The following is a 20,550-nucleotide window of genomic DNA, read 5'->3' on the forward strand; positions in this document are numbered from 1 at the left end:
CAAGAGCCCTGAATTCCATAGTTGGACTGCCTCACCGAGCACGTTCTAATTTGTAAGGGGTGATAAATCACTTATTTCACATTGCCATAGATGGAGGGTTTTGTGCACTAGTAGCCCTCTTTTCTCTTCCTCTTCCAGCGACCCACTCTCCCCATGTGGGAAAATGTAGTTTGTGAAACCAGAGAAATTGAGTTACATAGAAACAACTGTAAAAGTTCCAGAAGTCTTGGGCTTCCCTGGTGGCGCAGTGGTTGAGAGTCCGCCTGCCGATGCAGGGGACACGGGTTCGTTCCCCGGGTCTGGGAATATCCCACATGCCGCGGAGCGGCTGGGCCCGTGAGCCATGGCCGCTGGGCCTGTGCGTCCGGAGCCTGTTCCCCGCAACGGGAGAGGCCACAACAGTGAGAGGCCCGCGTACCGCAAAAAAAAAAAAAAAAAAAAAAAAAAGTTCCAGAGGTCTAGACAAACAACAAGACCAGCAACTTCGCTCTTCCAGTGATTATAGTAATTGAGCTTAGGAAGAAACTCCTCCCTTCCTTCCCTCGTCAGCTCCTCCCCTCTGCTGCTCCCATTAGTGTCCTCACTATTTGTGCAAAGGCCAAAGAATCTCTTAAAATGGAATTTCCTTCCTTGTAGGAACCAAAAGTAAACATGTACTTTATTTTATTTTTTTTTTTGGCAGTGCCGCACAGCACATATGGGATCTTAGTTCCCTGACTAGAGTTTGAATCCATGCCCCTGCAGTGGAAGCGTAGAGTTTTAACCAATAGACTGCCAGGGAAGTCCCGTAAACATTTACTCTAAATCCACACCATAACCTGTTTTCCTGAATGACTCTTAGTCTTTAACAATAATCTCAGCCCGTGGGGTTAGAGGTGGGTGCTGGAAATTTATCCAGGTGGTTGAGTATAGGAGGTAGTATTACTGCCTACAATGTTAGGAGTCGACTAAAGGGACTCAGTCTCAAGGCCCTCTCTCCCGTCTTTCACTCCCACCTACAAACCAGAATCATAGGATTTAGGAATTGCAAGAAGTCTTTACAGATTCTGTAACACACCTCTTCATCATACAGATGAAGAAGTTGAGGCTCACAGTCCTTATCACAGTGACTGGTACCCAGTAGGTATTCAGTAACCATTAGCCTTTTTTGTTTCTGGCCTAAGTTCTTCAAAATGACAAGTCCATACTAAGGGTATAAGGTTCCCAATTTAAAAACTGTTATCTTTACACTCTATCACACTAAGTTATGTGGTTCTATTGGGTTTACTAAAAGTCATTATAGCCATAAATTTAGTTTATAACCGCTTCATTGAGATACAATTCCCATAGCATATAATTCAACTATTTAAAGTGTACAATTTGATGACTTTTAGTATATTCAGAGTTGTTTATCTATCACCATAATCAATTTTAGAACCTTTTCATTAGCCCCAAAAGAAACCCATGCCCATTAGCATTCACTCTTATTTTCCCTTGTTCCTCCAGCCAACCCTAGGCAATGATTGATCTTTCATATGTGGTCCTTTGTGACTGGCTTCTTTTACTCAGTATATTTTCCAGGTTCATCCATGTTGTAGTATGTACTACATTTCTTTTCATTGCTGAATAATAAATATTCCTTTATATGCATACACCGTATTTTATTTAAGAGTTGATGGATATTTGGCAGAATTTTATTTTAAACAAATGTGATCACTGAGCTAGCAGAAGCCTAAAATCAATATAAATATGTATCTCATATATTTCTATCTTGAATTTATACCTAAAGAAGCATACTTACTATGAAGACTTTATTATAATCTCAGACCTGAAAATCAACAGACATTTGTTCTCTAAACTTTCTGATGTGTATGAGAATACTGTGGAAAGACAAAGTAAAGCCTTGGCCTAAGTCTTCCTGCTCCTCTGACTCCTAGGCAAATAGAGGCATATACATAGGTAGATTGCCCAAGTAAGCGCCCTCAGGAAGAGAAAAAAGAAGAGAAGAGAAAAGAAAAGAAAGATTCAGAGTAAGACTCTTCTGGTTTTCAAATGTGAGATTTAGAAAAGAAGGGGCATTTGGGGCACATACCTAACCAGCTGATAGGCGAAAGTAAGATCCAGACATATACACAAACAATACAGAGGTGACTGTAGGGTGAGGGTGAGAAGGGGGACAGTACAGGCCACAAATTCGATCATGTCTGACCTCGTAAGGCTTCGTATTTTCATGTTTGTCTCTTTATACCTCGGCCCTTGCCCAGCCTCCATAATGCTTTTGTGGGTCTCCATGGTATTCATGATCCTGGGAGGTAGCTGATTCCCGCAGTGAACCCTTCTTTATCCAAATCTTGCCTTCCTCGGCCCTATTCTTAGAGGAGTTGAGGCCACAGTACTCCTGAGTCACCTACTGCAGAGATAAGGGGCTTTTGGGAGTGTCTTCTGCCCCATTTGCAGAGGCTATGATGCCAAAAGCACAGCTTCTCTATACATCGGTGCTGAATCAAATCTCGGAGACAGAGTTTTGGGTGAAGTAGAAAAGGATAGTTTTATTACTTTGCCAGGCAAAGGGGGACACAACGGGCTCCTGCCTGGAAAAACTGTGTCCTAACTTGGAGACAATAGTGAGAAGTTTTATAGTAATGTTTCAAAGAGGGCGTGATCAGCTCGTGGACATTCTTCTGATGGGTTGGTGGTGAGGTAAGTAGGAATCAGCATCATCAACCTTCAGGTTCCAACTGGTTTGGGGTCTAAATGCTTGTGGGCAACATACCATCGTTAACTTCTCACACCTGGAGGCGGTTTCAGTATCTGCAAAACAGCTCAAAGATATTGTTGTGTGTATCCCTTGATGGGTAACCAGGACCTTGCCCCAGGGCTCCACTACTGTTTCTCTCTTGTATTGATGAATCCCCTCCTTTTCCTAATTAACAGCTGCTTGAAACTACCCACTGGAACTCAGGGAAGATCTTGGAGGCTAAACGAAGCCTGTTTCCTGTAATCAAAGAAATGGGGGACACAGAAAGGGTTTTGTGCCCAGGAGCCCCAGAGGGCCCCCCTCGGTATCAGCTAGAAGAGAGCACCAGGAGGTGATCCTTGGCTCAGCCCGCCTGAGGTTTGGGTGTTGTCATTCCCCACACGTGATTCTCTCGCAGGCGGCTGAGACCTCACGTACTATCGGACTTAATCACCCCAGTGACTCCACCTCTTTCCTTCTTACTCCCCAACCCCCCATCAGCCTGCCCTGCTTCAAGATTAGAGGAAAGGAGGGTGGCTGGAGCCAGGAAATGCCACTCTCCCAAGTTGGCCAGAGGAAGCAGAGAAACCCGTGTTTGCCAAAGCACAAGATGTGGCGTTCGTTTTACCCTTCTACAGAATGCTTTGCACGGCCTCTGTTTAAGGCTATCCATACTGTCTTTAACCCCAAAATAATTCTATCCTATTCAAGACCACCTTATCACTGAGGCAAACCTTGTCCCAGTTAAGGTTGCTTTCCCTTCCCATCTGTTTTCCGCTCCTCTGAGTACGGAATTCTCAATCAGAATTGGTTTGAGTCCCTGATGAGCCTCCTTCCCGTTCTCGCTGCGTGACCTTGAGTGAACCATAACTTCTCCGGGCCTAGTTTCCTTGTCTGTGAAACGAAGGCCAAACGTCTACCGCACCAAACATCCTTGTGGTGAGGAACAAATGTGAAAGCCCTTTGTGAGCTGTAAAAAGTAATAAAATTTTGGCTATTCTGGACTGCTAGTCACTCTTCCAGAACCCCTCCCTTTCCACTGGGGTTCGCCAGGGGCGGGCACTTCTCACCACCCTCCTCTCGCAGTCTTTCCTATTGGCTTACGCAACGACGTCGCGGCGCCGAGTGTTGACGCCACGCCGCCTCCGCCGGCGAAGGGTGACGCATTGGTCCCGCCCCCGGCTGCTCCTGGCCTCCCGCGGGGCCCCGCCCTACGGGCCGACGCGGCGCGGATCCCGCCCCACGGGTGACGTGTGGCGCGCGCGGCTTAGCCGCCCCGGCAGTTGGTGCAGCAGCGGTAGGGCTGAGTGCGCTCGCTTCACCCCTCCCCTCCTCCGTCCCGGGCCCCCACCCAGCCGGGCCCAGCCGCAGCCCCAGCCCCAGCGGCCCGTCCCGTGCGGGCCCTTGTCGTCCCCTCAGCCGGCGACGCCCCGGGCCGGCCGCCCGCCACCATGGAGCTGGAGGACGGTGTGGTGTACCAGGAGGAGCCCGGCGGCTCCGGGGCCGTGATGTCGGAGCGGGTGTCCGGCCTGGCCGGCTCCATCTACCGCGAGTTCGAGCGGCTCATCGGGCGCTACGACGAGGAGGTGGTCAAGGAGCTGATGCCACTGGTGGTGGCCGTGCTGGAGAACCTGGACTCGGTGTTCGCGCAGGACCAGGAGCACCAGGTGGAGCTGGAGCTGCTGCGGGACGACAACGAGCAGCTCATCACCCAGTACGAGCGAGAGAAGGCGCTGCGCAAGCACGCCGAGGAGGTGAGGGCCGGCCGGCTGGGAGTGCGAGGGCCCGGCCCGAGGGCGGGCCGGGGGCCGGGGGTCGCGGTCCGTCTCAGGATGGGAGACGCGCCGGCCTCCTGGAGGCAGGCCTGAGGCCGAGGCCAGCCGGACCGAGCCCGGCGGCCGCGAGGTCCCGGCACCCCCAGCCGGCGTTGGACGCCCAGGCAGGCTAGTGAGTGTCCAGGAGAAGAGAGTGAGATGGGGGAAGCAAGGCCCGGGGAGGAAGCCACAGCCTGGCCTGAGGACACCTGAGATTGGCTGAGAGCGGAGATTTTAGGGTGTCTGCTTGCCTCTTGTAGTTTAGGGAAGTTTCCGACCACCGTGGGATAGTCAGATGGCGGTTCAAACTTTTACCACGGGCGGTGGCGGGGGGGCGCATTTAAACACCACTGCCCTGGATATGTAACTTCCGCTGGTTCCAGCACCGTTCCTGGGGGTTGCTGCTTTGGGAAGTTAGAGATCTCCCTCTTTCGGCCAGTTTCTTGTTGACGTTTTAACCCTATTGAGAAAGAGGTTTTATTTTATGTTTTAAGTGCCTTGGTTGACACTTTGTCAACAGTTAGATGTTGTATAACAATACTCTGTAAATATGGAGAGTATACAATTTTATTTTATTGGTATCCCACATCAAAGCTTTCTTCCTTGTCAGGTGGTAACCTTGGACAGTTCCCTTTAAAAACCCTTTGTTTATTTATAAAGAGGACGGGAACGGGGTGAGGGGCAGGTTGAGGAGGTGTGGGTGACAGTTGGCAAGCCTTTTCAAAGACTAGGGTTTACAGGTGCTCTTGGCCAGCTTTTAACTTTAGTGCCTCAGCAGTGTGACCTCGGTGCCCTAACCTTGAGTCTGTGAACCTTTTGCAGCTCTGGAGTGCAAGTGATAGGTCTTTGACTTCTTGAGACAGTAGAGGATTTTAGCTTTCAGGATGTGTAGGCATTATTTCTGTGGAACTTATCTAATACAGGTGAAGTGTCCTATTCATCTTTGTTTCTTGAGCATCTAGCAAACCTGGTTAAATATATGGTGATTGAAGGAAGCTAAATAACTAATTATTGAAGGAACGACATGTTGTATTTCAAAAATACTTGAAAAGTTTTTTTTTCTTTTTTAAAATAAATTTATTTATTTTTGGCTGTGTTGGGTGTTTGTTGCTTCACGAGGGCTTTCCCTAGTTGTGGTGAGTGGGGGCTACTCTTCGTTGTGGTGCGCGGGGTTCTCATTGCGGTGGCTTCTTTTGTTGCGGGGCACAGGCTCTAGGTGCGCGGGCTTCAGTAGTTGTGGCACGCAGGCTCAGTAGTTGTGTCTCGCGGACTCTAGAGTGCAGGCTCACTAGTTGTGGTGCGCAGGCTCACAAGTTGTGGCACACAGGCTTAGTTGCTCTGCGGCATGTGAGATCTTCCCCGACCAGGGCTCGAACCCGTGTCCCCTACATTGGCAGGCGGATTCTTAACCACCACGCCACCAGGGAAGCCCCAATACTTGAAAAGTTTTAAGGATGTGCAGCTCATTTCCTAAGACTAAGTAGTACCACCATTTAAACTTTTTGTCACACCTTTGTACCAGGTCACATAATTCTATTTCTTTCCTTTCTTTTTAAAAATAAATTTATTTATTTATTTTTGGCTGCGTTGGGTCTTTGTTGCTGCGTGTGCAGGCTTTCTCTAGTTGCAGCGAGTGGGGGCTAGTCTTAGTTGCGGTGTGCGGGCTTATCATTGCGGTGGCTTCTTGCTGCAGAGCAGAGCTCTAGGTGTGCAGGCTTCAGTAGTTGTGGTGCACGGGCTTAGTAGTTGTGGCTTGCGGGCTCTAGAGCACAGGCTCAGTAGTAGTGGCACACGAGCTTATTTGTTCCGTGGCATGTGGGATCTTCCTGGACCAGGGATCGGACCCGTGTCCCCTGCGTTGGCAGGTGGATTCTTAACCACTGTGCCACCAGGGAAGTCCCTGTTTTTTTTTGTTTTTTCTTAAGCTTGACTGTATGATGATTTTTAGTTCTGATTTTGTGATCCATTTGTCTCAAAGGAATGCTATTGAATTTGCCAAACAAAATTGACTTTATTTCAAGAGTATTTCCAAGTATATAGGGAAGGAAGGGTTGGAAAAGAAAATCTAAGGATGGAATCAAAATTTCCACTGGTTTGTTAGCTGTTTACGGAACTGTTTATGGAATGGAGGTTATGTACTACTACTCCTGAGATGACTTGCCATGTCTTCATGCTCAGACAGGTCCTTGCCATTGTGTGGATGTAAATGGAAAGACTGTGGAATTAACCGAATATACACACAGGTGAGGAACAGGCCCAGCATGACCTGTTACTGCAGATAAAAGAAATTACTCCTTTCAGCCTTAAACTCCTGTCAGTCCATGTAAACACAGGCAAAATGCCAGGGTCGCACGTGCCCAGGAAACCATCTGCCACAGGTTGCAGAATCAAAATAAAACTAAGCTGCTAGACTCTGGATTGTATATTAATTTCTTAAGTAAATGACTTTAAAAAAATAGATTATCCAATGACTTTCTTTGTAATTTATGCTTTTTCAAATATGTCTATAAATTTTCTATAATGAAACCTTTGGGCAAAGGGCCATGATCTGAGAATACAGAACATTGATGTAATGCTGAATGAGCCAACTTCCAGACCACAAATGTAAAACCATCTTGTTATCAGTTTTCATGTAAGATCATAAATCAAGTTTTACCCAAGTACTCAGAAATTCAGTCTCTCTTAGGCCAATAGGCAAAAACGATTCTGTGTTTAATTTTCTTTGAGTGTTTGTGGCCTTTAATACGAAGACTATTTCCATAAACAGTCTGGTATTACAGCAAAAATGCCTCAGGGTATTTACAGCAAGAATATTTGAAAGTATGGAAATTGACCATCACCAGAGAAAGTTAAGTAAATTCTGAGCACCTTTGTGAAAATTTAGGAGGATATGTAAGTAATGAGGATGTTTTAGGAGGTGTGAAGTGCTTTAATCTCTTGCTTGGAGGAATTTTCAACAAGGAATCCAGAAGTTAATCTTTATTATAATGGTACTACTTAATTTGAATACCTTCTGTCTTTCTAATTGCTTATTTGAATTTGTTGTGTGGAGTTAGCCTGATGGTTTTGAGTCTATAAAAACAATCTGAAGGAGGGCTGATTTTAGATAGATTTGTAACCAGCTTCAAATGCTAATCAAGAGATCTGTCATTTTATAGCTCTCACCATTCTCCCCTTTGGGCTCCCTGCTCCAGCCATGTATATTTTTTCCATTCTTTAACCAAGTCCTGTCTGATGCCTTTGCCCATGCTGTTTCCTTGGCCTAGAGTGCTTTTCCCTCAGAACTTCACCCTGGCTAGCTCCTCACTTTTGGCTCAGCCTAGATTTCACTTCTGTTAGACTTTTCCTGTCTACTCTATCCAGAGTAAGCCTTGGGAATCTATGAACAATTTACCTGTAAATCAGTAATTAAAAAAAAATCTGGAGAGGGAATTCCTTGGCAGTCCAGTGGTTAGGACTCAGTGCTTTCACTGCTGGAGGCCGGGTTCAACACCTGGTTGGGGAACTAATCCCACAAGCTGAGTGGTGCAGACAAAAAAAAAAAAAAAAAAAAAATCTGGAGAAAGATGTTATTCTTGGGGAAGAATATATTAGTGTTTTTTATGTTTTTGTTTGTGTAAATTCTGATTCTTTTAAAATAGACATGATTTGAGTAAATAAAAAAAAGAATTTACAATGTCATGTTAGTTTCAGATGTACAGCAGAGTGATTCAGTTATGCATAGGGAATTTAGTTTCAAAGCTAGAGTTTATTTAGCATGATTGGGTAGAGGGAGATGGCACATAAAAATGAAGGTGTACCCTCTCCCTCCTCCGTGCGTGGTAGGAGCATATATGACGAGAGAATATCTTCTCTGGGAAGAAGATGTTGCGATTATCTGATTTTATGACTGCTTTTCTGTGGCTTTTTGTCTGAAGAAGACTGGGGTGATTAAGTGCAGAGATGAGAGGTATTACTGAGAATATTCTAATTAACTTTTCCCCAATGAATCACCACTTAAAGATGTAACAAAATGGATGTTTTATATTAAGACTTTAATCAGGTTGTTTTCTTTGGAAGTCTATGAACATGAGAGTGAGTGATAAGATTTGTGGGCAGGAAAGCAGGCATTAATATTGATTTTTTAAAATTGATGTTATAGTTCTCACTGATTCATAAAAATATTTTAATCAAAAGTTAAGGAAATTAATTTTGATTTGTTTGCAAAACAATTTACCATGAAAGTTCACTTCTTTAATAAACACTTAAAAAGGAATATTTGAAGTCTTCTCAATTTAGTTTTATGATTTTTTTTTTATCAAGACAGGAGTGAAGAGTAATTTTGAATACTTCAGCTTATATTTGTTGATGGTGGCTGTTGAGGACTTGGGATGCTAAAAGTGGAAATTCCCTATTTGCTTCAACATTAAGTTTATTTTGTGTCTTTAGCACAGTTGTTATTTAAATTGGTAATTATGATGTTTATTCAGATTTTTAGCCTTAATTCTATTACTCTAGTGTCAAAAGAAATTTACTTCGCTATTAAGTAGATTATGGGGATTCCCTGGTGGTCCAGTGGTTACAGGTCTGAGCTTCCACTGCAGGGGTCATGGGTTCCATCCCTGTTCAGGAAACTCAGTGGAGCAGTACGGGAAAAGAAGTTTGTTTATATGCACAGACGATCTGTTAGTAGGTCCATTAGTTGTTAACATTTGACATGAAGTTTTCAAACACTTTTAAAAAGTGAAGTCTCTCTGTGGCACCTGTTCAGTGTTTTGTTTTTTTTTTTAACATTTATTTAGGCCGTGCCGGGTCTTTGTCGCGGCACATGGGATATTCATTGCGGCTTGTGGGATCTTTAGTTGCAGCATGCAGGATCTTTTTTTAGTTGCGGCATGCAGGCTCATAGTTGCAGCATGCATGTGGGGTCTAGTTTCCTGACCAGGGATTGAACCGTGGCCCCCTTCATTGGGAGCGTGGAGTCTTACCCACTGGACCCCAGGGAAGTCCTAGCATTTGTTTTAAATAGGCTAACTTGATTTTTTCTTTTGTGAAAATTTCACTTTATATATTTGCCACCATATTATTTTCCTTGAAACCAGTATCTTGTGGTATCTTCAGGGAATTAAAGATTTTTTGTCCAAAGATTGACTGAGGTGCTGACTTCATTTCTCTCGTGGTTCAGTTAGAGCAAGGGTCAGCAGCTTTTCAGAATGTTATGTTACCTCTTAATTTCTAAGTTTTAGAATGCTCAAAATACACTTTAGTGCTTCATTGATCTCTGTATGCCCAAATTATTTTGTATATAAAATGAGTACATTTTAAAACACATATTTTCATATTTTAAAAAATACCATTGTTTTTTCTTGCAGAACTATTTGAAATAAGCTTCACACTGCCCCTAGTCAGAGTAGATATGTCCTTGCGTCTAGTCAGTCCCTACTTCCAGGCACTTTCTGAAATGAACAGTGTATTTGTCCTCTAGGGGAATGTGTGTACATTGGTGGGGGGGGGTGTGTTACCTTGTGAAATGGTAATCAGTTAGTTAACCATTGTTTAGCTATTAAGACAGATCATACCCTTTACCTTTAGAGATTTCTGAATTTAAGTATCTAACTGAGATACATTATGTGTTCTTGGGATGGTGACATTCATATTTTACTTATTTAAAATCACAAAAGAGACTATCAGAATGGGTAAGGTACCAAGATGGATTAGTAGAGTAAGAACTACTTACTAGATTACTGTGGTATAAGCCATAGGTCACTGATCCAAATCGGTGCCTATGTTTGGTACGTAAGTTTCTTGGACTCCTTAGCTTACCTTTAACTCCACACTGCATACTTAAATTACATGGAACCTTTTGGTTCCCAGGAGAGCTAGTATTAGACTGTAGCCAAATACCTGTTCTTTTCTTCCCTTGACCAATGGTTGAGTTATTTTAAAAACACCTTTTTTTTTTTTTTTGCCCTGCTCAGCACTCATAATGAATATAGATGTTACCTAAGTAAATTACTAGGTTGAGATAAGAAGTATCAGCATAGACCCAGTTTAAAAATGTATGCAATGTGTTTATTCAAAAAGCTGACATTTAGGGCTTCCCTGGTGGCGCAGTGGTTGAGAGTCCGCCTGCCAATGCAGGGGACACAGGTTCGTGCCCCGGTCCGGGAAGATCCCACATGCCACGGAGCGGCTGGGCCCGTGAGCCATGGCCACTGAGCCTGCGCGTCCGGAGCCTGTGCTCCGCAACGGGAGAGGCCACAACAGTGAGAGGCCCGCGTACCGCAAAAAAAAAAAAAAAAAGCTGACATTTAGAAATATATGTGTGTAGGGCTTCCCTGGTGGTTCAGTGGTTAAGAATCCGACTGTCAGTGCAGGGGACACGGGTTCGATCCCTGGTCCGGGGAGATCCCACATGCTGTGGAACAACTAAGCCTGTGTGCCACAACTGCTGAGCATGTGCTCTAGAGCCCACGAGCCACAACTACTGAGCCCACATGACACAACGACTGAAGCCTGCACGCCTAGAGCTGGCACGCTGCAACAAGGGAAGCCACCACAATGAGAAGCCTGTGCACTGCAATGAAGAGTAGCCCCTGCTCGCCGCAACTAGAGAAAGCCCACACACAGCAATGAAGACCCAATGCAGCCATAAATAAATAAATTTATATATATAAAAAAAATGTGTGTAAATTCTATACATTTTGAAGTTTTGGCCAGTGATATTTTGTTATTAGCTTCAATACAAGTCTGTGGAATTCACTTAAGAATTCTGGTGTCTACATACAGCCTGAAAATGAGGGGATGGAAAAAGATATTCCATGCAAATGGAAATTAAAAGAAAGCTGGAGTAGGAATATTCATATCAGACAAAACAGACTTCACAATAAAGAATGTTGGGGCTTCCCTGGTGACGCAGTGGTTGAGAGTCTGCCTGCCGATGCAGGGGATACGTGTTCGTGCCCTGGTCCGGGAAGATCCCACATGCCGTGGAGCGGCTAGGCCCGTGAGCCATGGCCGCTGAGCCTGCGCGTCCGGAGCCTGTGCTCCGCAATGGGAGAGGCCACAACAGTGAGAGGCCCGCGTACTGCAAAAAAAAAAAAAAAAAAAGGAAAAAAAAAGAATGTTACAAGAAACATAGAAGGACACTTCGTAATAAGCAAAGGATCAATCCAAGAATAAGATATAACAATTTTAAATATATATGCACCCAACATAGGAGCACCTCAGTATATAAGGCAAATGCTAACAGCAATAAAAGGAGAAATGGACAGAAACACAATAATAGGGGGGACTTTAATACCCCATTCTCATCAATGGACAGATCATCCAGACAGAAAATCAAGAAGGAAACACAGGCCTTAAATGACACATTAGACCAGATGGACTTAGCAGCCGAATACACTTTCTCCTCAAGTGCATACAGAATGTTCTCCAGGATAGATCACATCTGGGGCAACAAATCAAGCCTCGGTAAATTTAAGAAAATTGAAATTATATCAAGCATCTTTTCTGACCACACGCTATGAGATTAGAAGTCAATTACAGGAGGGACTTCCCTGGTGGTCCAGTGGTTAAGAGTCTGCATTTCCAATGCAGGGGGCACGGGTTCCATCCCTGGTCGGGGAAACTAAGATCCCACATGCCGCATGACATGGCCAAAAGAAAAGAAGAAAAGAAAATCAATTACAGGAAAAAAACTGTTAAAAACACAAACACATGGAGGCTAAGCAATATGTTACTAAGCAACCAGTGGATCACTGAAGAAATCAAAGAGAAAATAAGAAAAAAATACCTACAGACAAATGATAATGAAAACATGATGGTCCAAAACCTCTGGGACACAGCAAAAGGAGTTCTAAGAGGGAAGTTGATAGCAGTACAATCTTACCTGAGGAAACAAGAAAAATCTCAAATAAACAACCTAACCTTACACCTAAAGCAACTAGAGAAAGAGGAACAAACAAAACCCAAAGTTAGTAGAAGAAAATAAATCGTAAAGATTAGAACAGAAATAAATGAAATAGAGACAAAGAAAACAATAGCAAAGGTCAATGAAACTAAAAGCTGGTTCTTTGAGAAGATAAACAAAATCGGTAAACCTTTAGCCAGACTCATCACGAAAAAAAGGGGACAGGGCTCAAATCAATAAAATTAGAAATGAAAAAGGAGCAGTTAAAACTGACACAAAGGAAATACAAGGCATCATAAGAGACTACAACAAGCAACTATCATGCCAATAAAATGGAAAACCTAGAAGAAATGGACAAATTCTTAGAAAAGCACAACCTTCCAAGACTGAACTTGGAAGAAATAGAAAATGTCAAAGACCATGCATAAGTACTGAAATTGAAACAGTGGTTAAAAGACTTCCAACAAACAAAAGTCCAGGACCAGATGGCTTCACAGGGGAATTCTGGCAATCATTTAGGGAAGAGTTAACACCTACCCTTCTGAAACTCTTCCAGAAAATTGCAGATGAAGGAATACTCCCAAGCTCATTCTATGAGGCCACCATCAGCCTGATACCAAAACCATAGAAGATATCACACACACACAAAAATTACAGGCCAGTATCACTGATGAACATAGATGGAGAAATCCTCAACAAAATACTAGCAAAGCAAATTCAACAATATGTTAAAAGGATCATCCACCATGATCAAGTGAGATTGATGCCAAGGATGCAAGGATTCTTCAGTATCCACAAATCAATCAGTGTGATATACCAGATTAACAAAGTGAAGAATAAAAAGCATATGATCATCTTAATTGATGCAGAAAAAGCTTTTGATAAAACCCAACACCCATGATAAAAGCTCTCCAGAAAGTGGGAATAGAGGGAACTTACTTCAACATAATAAAGGCTGTATATGACAAACCCACAGCTAACATCATTCTGCACTGTGAAAAGCTGAAATCATTCCCTCTAAGATTGGGAAACAATCCTATTTACCATCACATCAAAAAGAATGACAGGTTTTGGTAACTACAGATGTGATGGGAATAGGGAAAAATAAAGTATGGATAAAAATGGGTCCAGGCATCGGGAAGCTAGGGTTTCTCAAGTAGCTGCTTTAGTCATTAAAGCCTAAATGTCCATTCTCTTAATCACACGTCTGAATTTCTAAAGTAGCAGTATTTTGATTCATCCCTCTTGTTAAGTGAGCTGATAGGATCGTCCCTTCAAAACCACAGACCCAAGGGCCAGGTTTTGGGCAGGGAGGCTCTTGCCTACCAGACCTGTGGAGACATCCCACCGCCCCCTCCACTGCCTTGCAGGGTAGGGTTTAGTAACATCAGACTAGACATCAGGACAGTAAATCCCAGGGGTAGTATGGTGATAACTCAGTTGGTTTACACTTCTAATAGAAGCCCATGTAATCTAAAATAAAACTGCCTATATCAAGTAAAAAAAAAAAAAGAGTATAATACCTAGGAATAACCCTACCTAAGGAGACAAAAGACCTCTACTCTGAAAACTATAAGGCACTGATGAAAGAAATCAGAGATGACACAAAGAGATGGAAGGATATACTGTGTTCTTGGGTTGGAAGAATCAGTATTGTCAAAAGGACTTTATTTCCCAAGGCAATCTGCAGATTCAATGCAATCCCTATCAAATTACCAATGGCATATTTCACAGAACTAGAACAAAAAATTCTAAAATTTATATGGAAACAAAAAAGACCCTGAATAGCCAAAGCAATTCTGAGAAAGAAAAGTGGAGCTGGAGGAATCAGGGTCCCTGACTTCAGACTGTACTACAAAGCTACAGTAATCAAAACGGTATGGTACTGGCACAAAAACAGAAAAATAAATCAATGGAACAGGATAGAAAGCCTAGAAATAAACACATGCACCTATGGTCAATTAATCTATGACAAAGGAGGCAAGAATATACAATAGAGAAAAGGCAGTCTCTTCAATAAATGATGCCGGGAAAACTAGACGGCTACACGTAAAAATATGAAATTAGAACACTCTCTAACACCATACACAAAAATAAACTTGAAATGGATCAAAGATCTAAATGTAAGGCTGGACAGTATAAAACTCTTAGAGGAAAACATAGGCAGAACACTCTTTGACATAAATCACAGCAATATCTTTTTTGATCCACCTCCTTGAGGAATGAAAATAAAAACAAAAATAAACAAATGGGACCTAATTAAACTTAAAAGCTTCTGCGCAGCAAAAGAAACCATAAACAAAACGAAAAGGCAACCCACAGAATGGGAGAAAATACTTGCAAACAAAGTGACTGACAAGGGTTACTACGACACAGTCAAGAAATACAGATCTAAATAGTTCTCCAAAGAAGACGTACAGATGGCCAAAAAACACACGAAAAAATAGTCAACATTACTAATTATCAGAGAAGTGCAAATCAAAATTGCAATGAGGTAACACCTCACAGCAGTCAGAATGGCCTTCATCAAAAATCGACAAACAATAAATGCTGGAGAGGGTGTGGAGAACAGGGTACCCTCCTACACTGTTGGTGGGAATATAAATTGGTACAACCACAATGGAGAACGGTGTGGAGGTTCCTTAAAAAACTAAAATAAAACTGCCATATGATCTAGCAATCCCACCCCTGGGCATATATCTGGAGAAAACCATAATCTGAAAGGATACATGCACCCCCACATTCATTGCAGCACTGTTTACAATAGCCAAGACATGGAAGCAACCTAAATGTACGTCAACAAAGGGCTGGGCAGAGAATATATGGTACATATATTCAGTGGAATATTAGCCTAAAAAAAGAACGAAATAATGCCATTTGCAGCAACATGGATGGATCTAGAGATTATCATACTAAGTGAAGTAAGTCAGACAAAGACAAATATATGATATTGCTTAAATGTGGAATCTAAAAGATGGTATAAATGAACTTATGTACAAAACAGAAATAGAGTCACAGATGTAGAAAACAAACTTATGGTTACCTGGGGGGGAAATGGGGAGAGTGATAAATTGGGAGTTTGGGATTGGCGTATACACACTACTATATATAAAATAGATAACTAATAAGGACTTACTGTATAGCACAGGAAATTCTCTGTAATGACCTATATGAGAAAAGAATCTAAAAAAGAGTGGATATATGTATATGTACAACTGATTCACTTTGCTGTACAGCAGAAACTAGCACAACATTTTCAATCAACTGTACTCCAATAAAAATTAAAAGAAAAAATAATAAACAGTACATTTCAAGGGGAAAAAAAGAATTTTCGTGTCTAGTAGTTTGGCATAGTTCTGCTGAAAACGTTTGAACTGAGCCATGGGAATTTACATGTTAATACAATAGAGAAGTTTCTAAGTTGAGGATTTAGAATTATTATTGGGAACTTTAAAAATACCATTTTTATTTTTTAAGAGGAAGGTGGTGAATTAACATTTTTGAGTACCTGCTCTGTATCATGTACTCTGCTACATACTTTATTTTTTTTTATTTTATTATTTTTTTTGCGGTACGCAGGCCTCTCACTGTTGTGGCCTCTCCCGTTGTGGAGCACAGGCTCCGGACTCGCAGGCTCAGCGGCCATGGCTCACGGGCCCATCCACTCCGTGGCATGTGGGATCTTCCCGGACTGGGGCACGAACCCATGTCCCCTGCATCAGCAGGCGGACTCTCAACCATTGCGCCACCAGGGAAGCCCCATACTTTATTTTATTATTATTATTTATTTTGTGGCTGCGTTGGTTCTTCGTTGCTGCGTGCAGGCTTTCTCTAGTTGTGGCGAGCAGGGCCTACTCTTCATTGCGGTGCACGGGCTTCTCATTGCGGTGGCTTCTCTTGTTGTGGAGTACGGGCTCTAGGCGCATGGGCTCAGTAGTTGTGGTGCGTGGGCTCAGTAGTTGTGGCTCACAGGCTCAGTAGTTGCGGTGCACTGGCCCTAGAGTGGGCAGGCCTCAGTAGTTGCAGCGTGTGGGCTCAGTAGTTCTGGTGCATATGCTACAGTAGTTGTGGTGCACGGGCTCAGTAGTTGTGGCTCGTGGGCTCTAGAGCGCAGGCTCAGTAGTTATGGCGTACGGGCTTAGTTGCTCCGTGGCATGTGGGATCTTCCTGGACCGGGGATCGAACCCATATCCCTTGCATTGGCAGGTGGATTCTTAACCACTGCGCCACCAGGGTATTCCCCCCCTTTTATTTTTGAGGTCAGTAAACATTTTCAGTAAACCACCCCCAGCTTTTTATTAGGAAAATTTTCAAAAATACAGAAAAATGAAAAGTTTGTTTATTATCTATATGTTTGTTACCTGGATTCAGTAGTTCTTTTATTTATCTACCTACACACCACATACATACGACAAAATATATATATACGTATGCATATTTTTAAATTGCTGAACCATTTCAAAGTAAATTGCAGATGTTATGACACATCACCCTTCGGTACTTAAAGTACTTATCCTAAAAATGAAAGCATTGTACCATATAACCACAATTTTATTTACATAGGAGAACATTTTTTAATATCTGATATTCCATTTGAATTAATGTTTAGAAACAGAGTACATGTCAGTTATAGAGATAAGTTAATATTTTTATAGTGAACTAATGTCACTCATCTGGAAGGAAGGAATGATTGCAGTTTAGCTACTTTTTTGTAAGAAATTTAAATCTGAGATTTATAAAACAAAATTGGTTAAAAATTTTTATTTAAGATTATAGTATAAAAATACCATGGATTATTTTTCCCCTTTGAAATTTAGAGATGCAGAAATTGAGAAACTACCCTACATTTAATGTTTTCTCTAGTAACTTTTTTAACCTTGTTTCTGACTGCTTACCTGCTCCACTAGGATTTATTGAGCCTGAGAAGAATGTTTTCCTTGTAATTTGAGGTCCTGCTGATTGGATTCTCCACAGGGGATGGGTCTAGGGTTTTTGTGATTCTGGATTCTGTTCTTGTCCTTTAAAATGCATTTTCACTTGCTTTTCCTGCAGGTATGTTTTTAATGGTTGGGCAGAAACTCCATGATCTTCTTGTTCTTTCCTACCCCGTTCCCATAGGTAGATAAACAGGAGACATGAAAAATCAGAAAGAACAAATATATATTGAGCCAGGCACTGTTCTAGACTCTGAGAATGTGGCCACAAACAGATCAGACAAGTAAGGTCGCCTTCTTAGAGTTTATATTGTAATAAAGAATAAACAAACCAGTTAACTACAGATTGTAATAGGTGTTACACGGGAAATAAAAAAGGTGAGGTGATGGGCTTCCCTGGTGGCGCAGTGGTTGAGAGTCCGCCTGCCGATGCAGGGGACACGGGTTTGTGCCCCGGTCCGGGAGGATCCCACAGGCCACGGAGCAGCTGGGCCCGTGAGCCATGGCCGCTGAGCCTGCGCGTCCGGAGCCTGTGCTCCGCAATGGGAGAGGCCACAGCAGTGAGAGGCCTGCGGTACCGCAAAAAAAAAAAAAAAAAAAAGGTGAGGTGATACAGAGTAAAGAGGCAGGCACTTTATTTATTTATTTATTTTTTTATTTTTTATTTTTTTTGCAGTACGCGGGCCTCTCACTGTTGTGGCCACTCCCGTTGCAGAGCACAGGCTCCGGACGCGCAGGCTCAGCGGCCATGGCTCACGGGCCCAGCCGCTCCGCGGCATGTGGGATCTTCCCAGACCGGGGCACGAACCCGTATCCCCTGCATCGGCAGGCGGACTCTCAACCACTGCGCCACCAGGGAAGCCCGAGGCAGGCACTTTAGATGGAACAAGCAAGTTTATAAAAGGGAAGCTGTCCATGCAGGAAATAATTCATCTCATTATTTTGATGTGAAGAGTAATTATTTAGATATGAAACTTTAGGTATAATAGAATTTCTCCTACTCATTCTTTTTTTTTCATTTTTATTTTTATTTTATTAGTTATTTATTTACTTTTGGCTGCATTGGGTCTTCGTTGCTGCATGCAGGCTTTCTCTAGTTGTGGCGAGCAGGAGTTACTCTTTGTTGTGGTGCACGGGCTTCTCATTGCGATGGCTTCTCTTGCTTTGGAGCACAGGCTCTAGGCGCGCGGGCTTCAGTAGTTGTGGCTTGCAGGCTCTAGAGCGCAAGCTCAGTAGTTATGGCGCGTGGGCTTAGTTGCTCTGCGGCGTGTGGGATCTTCCCAGACCAGGGATTGAACCCGTGTCTCCTGCATTGGCGGGCGGATTCTTTTTTTTTAATTTCATTTTTTGTAGGTAATTTTTTTAAAAATTATTTTTGGCTGCGTTGGGTCTTTGTTGCTGCGTGTGGGCTTTCTCTAGTTGCGGCGAACGGGGGCTACTCTTCATAGCAGTGCATGGGCTTCTCATTGTGGTGGCTTCTCTTGTTATGGAGCACGGGCTCTAGGCACACGGGCTTTAGTAGTTGCAGCATGCAGGCTCAGTAGTTGCAGTACACAGGCCATAGAGCACGCGGGCTTCAGTAGTTGCAATGCGTGGGCTCAGTAGTTTCGGCACGTGGGCTCAGTAGTTGTGGCCCACGGTCTCTAGAGTCCAGGCTCAGTAGTTGTAGTGCACAGGGTTAGTTGCTCTGTGGCATGTGGGGTCTTCCTGGACCAGGGATCAAACCCGTGTCCCCTGCATTGGCAGGCAGATTCTTAACCACTGTGCCACCAGGGAAGTCCCAGCCTACTCATATTCTTAAAAATTCACAAAAGTGATGGGAATTCCAAGGTGATTCAGTAGTTAGAACTATGTGCTTTCACTGCTAGGCGCAGTTTCAACCCATGGTCGGGGAACTAAAATCCTGCAAGCTGCATGGCGCAGCCAAAAAAAAAAAAAAAAAAAAACCAAATAAGAAAATTCACAGAAGTGAATAGCTCTCATAAATGCATTTCTTCTATTTTCTGTCTTATACGTTCTCACACTTGACTTCTCAGCAACATTTGACTCTCTTGCTCACTTTTTTAGTTGCTTAGTTGCTCCACGGCATGTGGGATTCTCCCAGACCAGGGCTTGGACCCATGTCCCCTGCACTGGCAGGTGGATTCCTAACCACTGCGCCACCAGCGAAGTCCCATTGAAAATTTCTGAATAAATGATTGTACAACTGAAACTGTCCTATAACTGATCTGTCTGCTTCCCGTATTGCCAACCTATAAACTGTCCACCACACTGTACCTGGATCTCTCCAAAATGGCAGATCATTTCCACACTTAAAAGCCTTTAGTGTCTCTGTCTAAAGTTCTTGAAATGACTAAAGCTTCTAACATACAGGGCCTTGTAATCTGGCTGCTCCTTATTTTACCAGTCCAATCTTTTCCTTTTAGAGCCATACTGAACACCTTGAGTTTGTTATGCAAAAGGCATTCTCTCCAGGCGTTCTTAAAAGCTGCCTCTTAGCTTGGCACTCTCCTTCTCTTCTATTGCCTGGCTACCATTATTCATCTTTCAAGTTTCAGTTCAGGAATGCCCTTTATGACACCCAAGTTTGGATTGTACCCATTTTATGTCTTCCCACAGCATACTGTCCTTCTCCTCTCATAGTACTTTAAGTGTTTTACCTAACTAACCTATTGCTTTAATTCCCCCACTAAACTACTGGGATGCAGTAGGTATTAGATTTTTGCTGGTTGGTTGGATGGTGGGTAGATAGGTATGCTAAAGGTCAAATTGCAAAGCCTAGCTGTTTGAAATTCTCTTTTGTGCATTCAAGTTATTGTCCTTACTGTTGGAGCCAAGTTATGCTAAATAAAACTTCCAAAAAGTTCCAGGAAGTTCTTCAATAAATCCTTTGACTTAGGCATATACAGAAAAAATGACTTCTCCTGAGTATAGTTATTACAGACACTTTACCTACATTGTCCTATACATAGTAGATAGTCTAGAAATATTCAGGCATTTTAAAAATTGAAATATTTAATATCATTGGAACTATTGTCAGTATTGTAGAGATTACTTCTGCGTTAGCAAAGGTTGGCCTAGGTGATCTTAAAAGTCATGTTAGCACCATGATTCTCTGGTTGTCTTTTTTTCCTTTTGGCTGTGCTACGCGGCTTGTAGGATCTTACTTCCCCAACCAGGGATCGAACCCATGTC

General features: G+C 43.0%; 1 protein-coding gene across 4 annotated transcripts in view; it reads left to right on the forward strand.

The window, feature by feature from the left end:
- Positions 1-3,999: 3,999 nt before the first annotated feature.
- Positions 4,000-20,550, forward strand: part of SPAG9 (sperm associated antigen 9) — a gene marked incomplete at both ends in the record, with an annotated part of 135,406 nt that continues 118,855 nt past the window's right edge. For all 4 annotated transcript variants that reach the window (XM_079725956.1, XM_079725959.1, XM_079725958.1 and 1 more), the window contains one exon: positions 4,000-4,470. In XM_079725956.1, coding sequence (XP_079582082.1) covers positions 4,168-4,470 — 303 coding nt within the window. The remainder of the gene's footprint in view (positions 4,471-20,550) is intronic.

The sequence above is a fragment of the Hyperoodon ampullatus genome (genome assembly GCF_949752795.1).
Source record: "Hyperoodon ampullatus genome assembly, chromosome: 19".
Lineage (NCBI taxonomy): Eukaryota > Metazoa > Chordata > Mammalia > Artiodactyla > Ziphiidae > Hyperoodon > Hyperoodon ampullatus.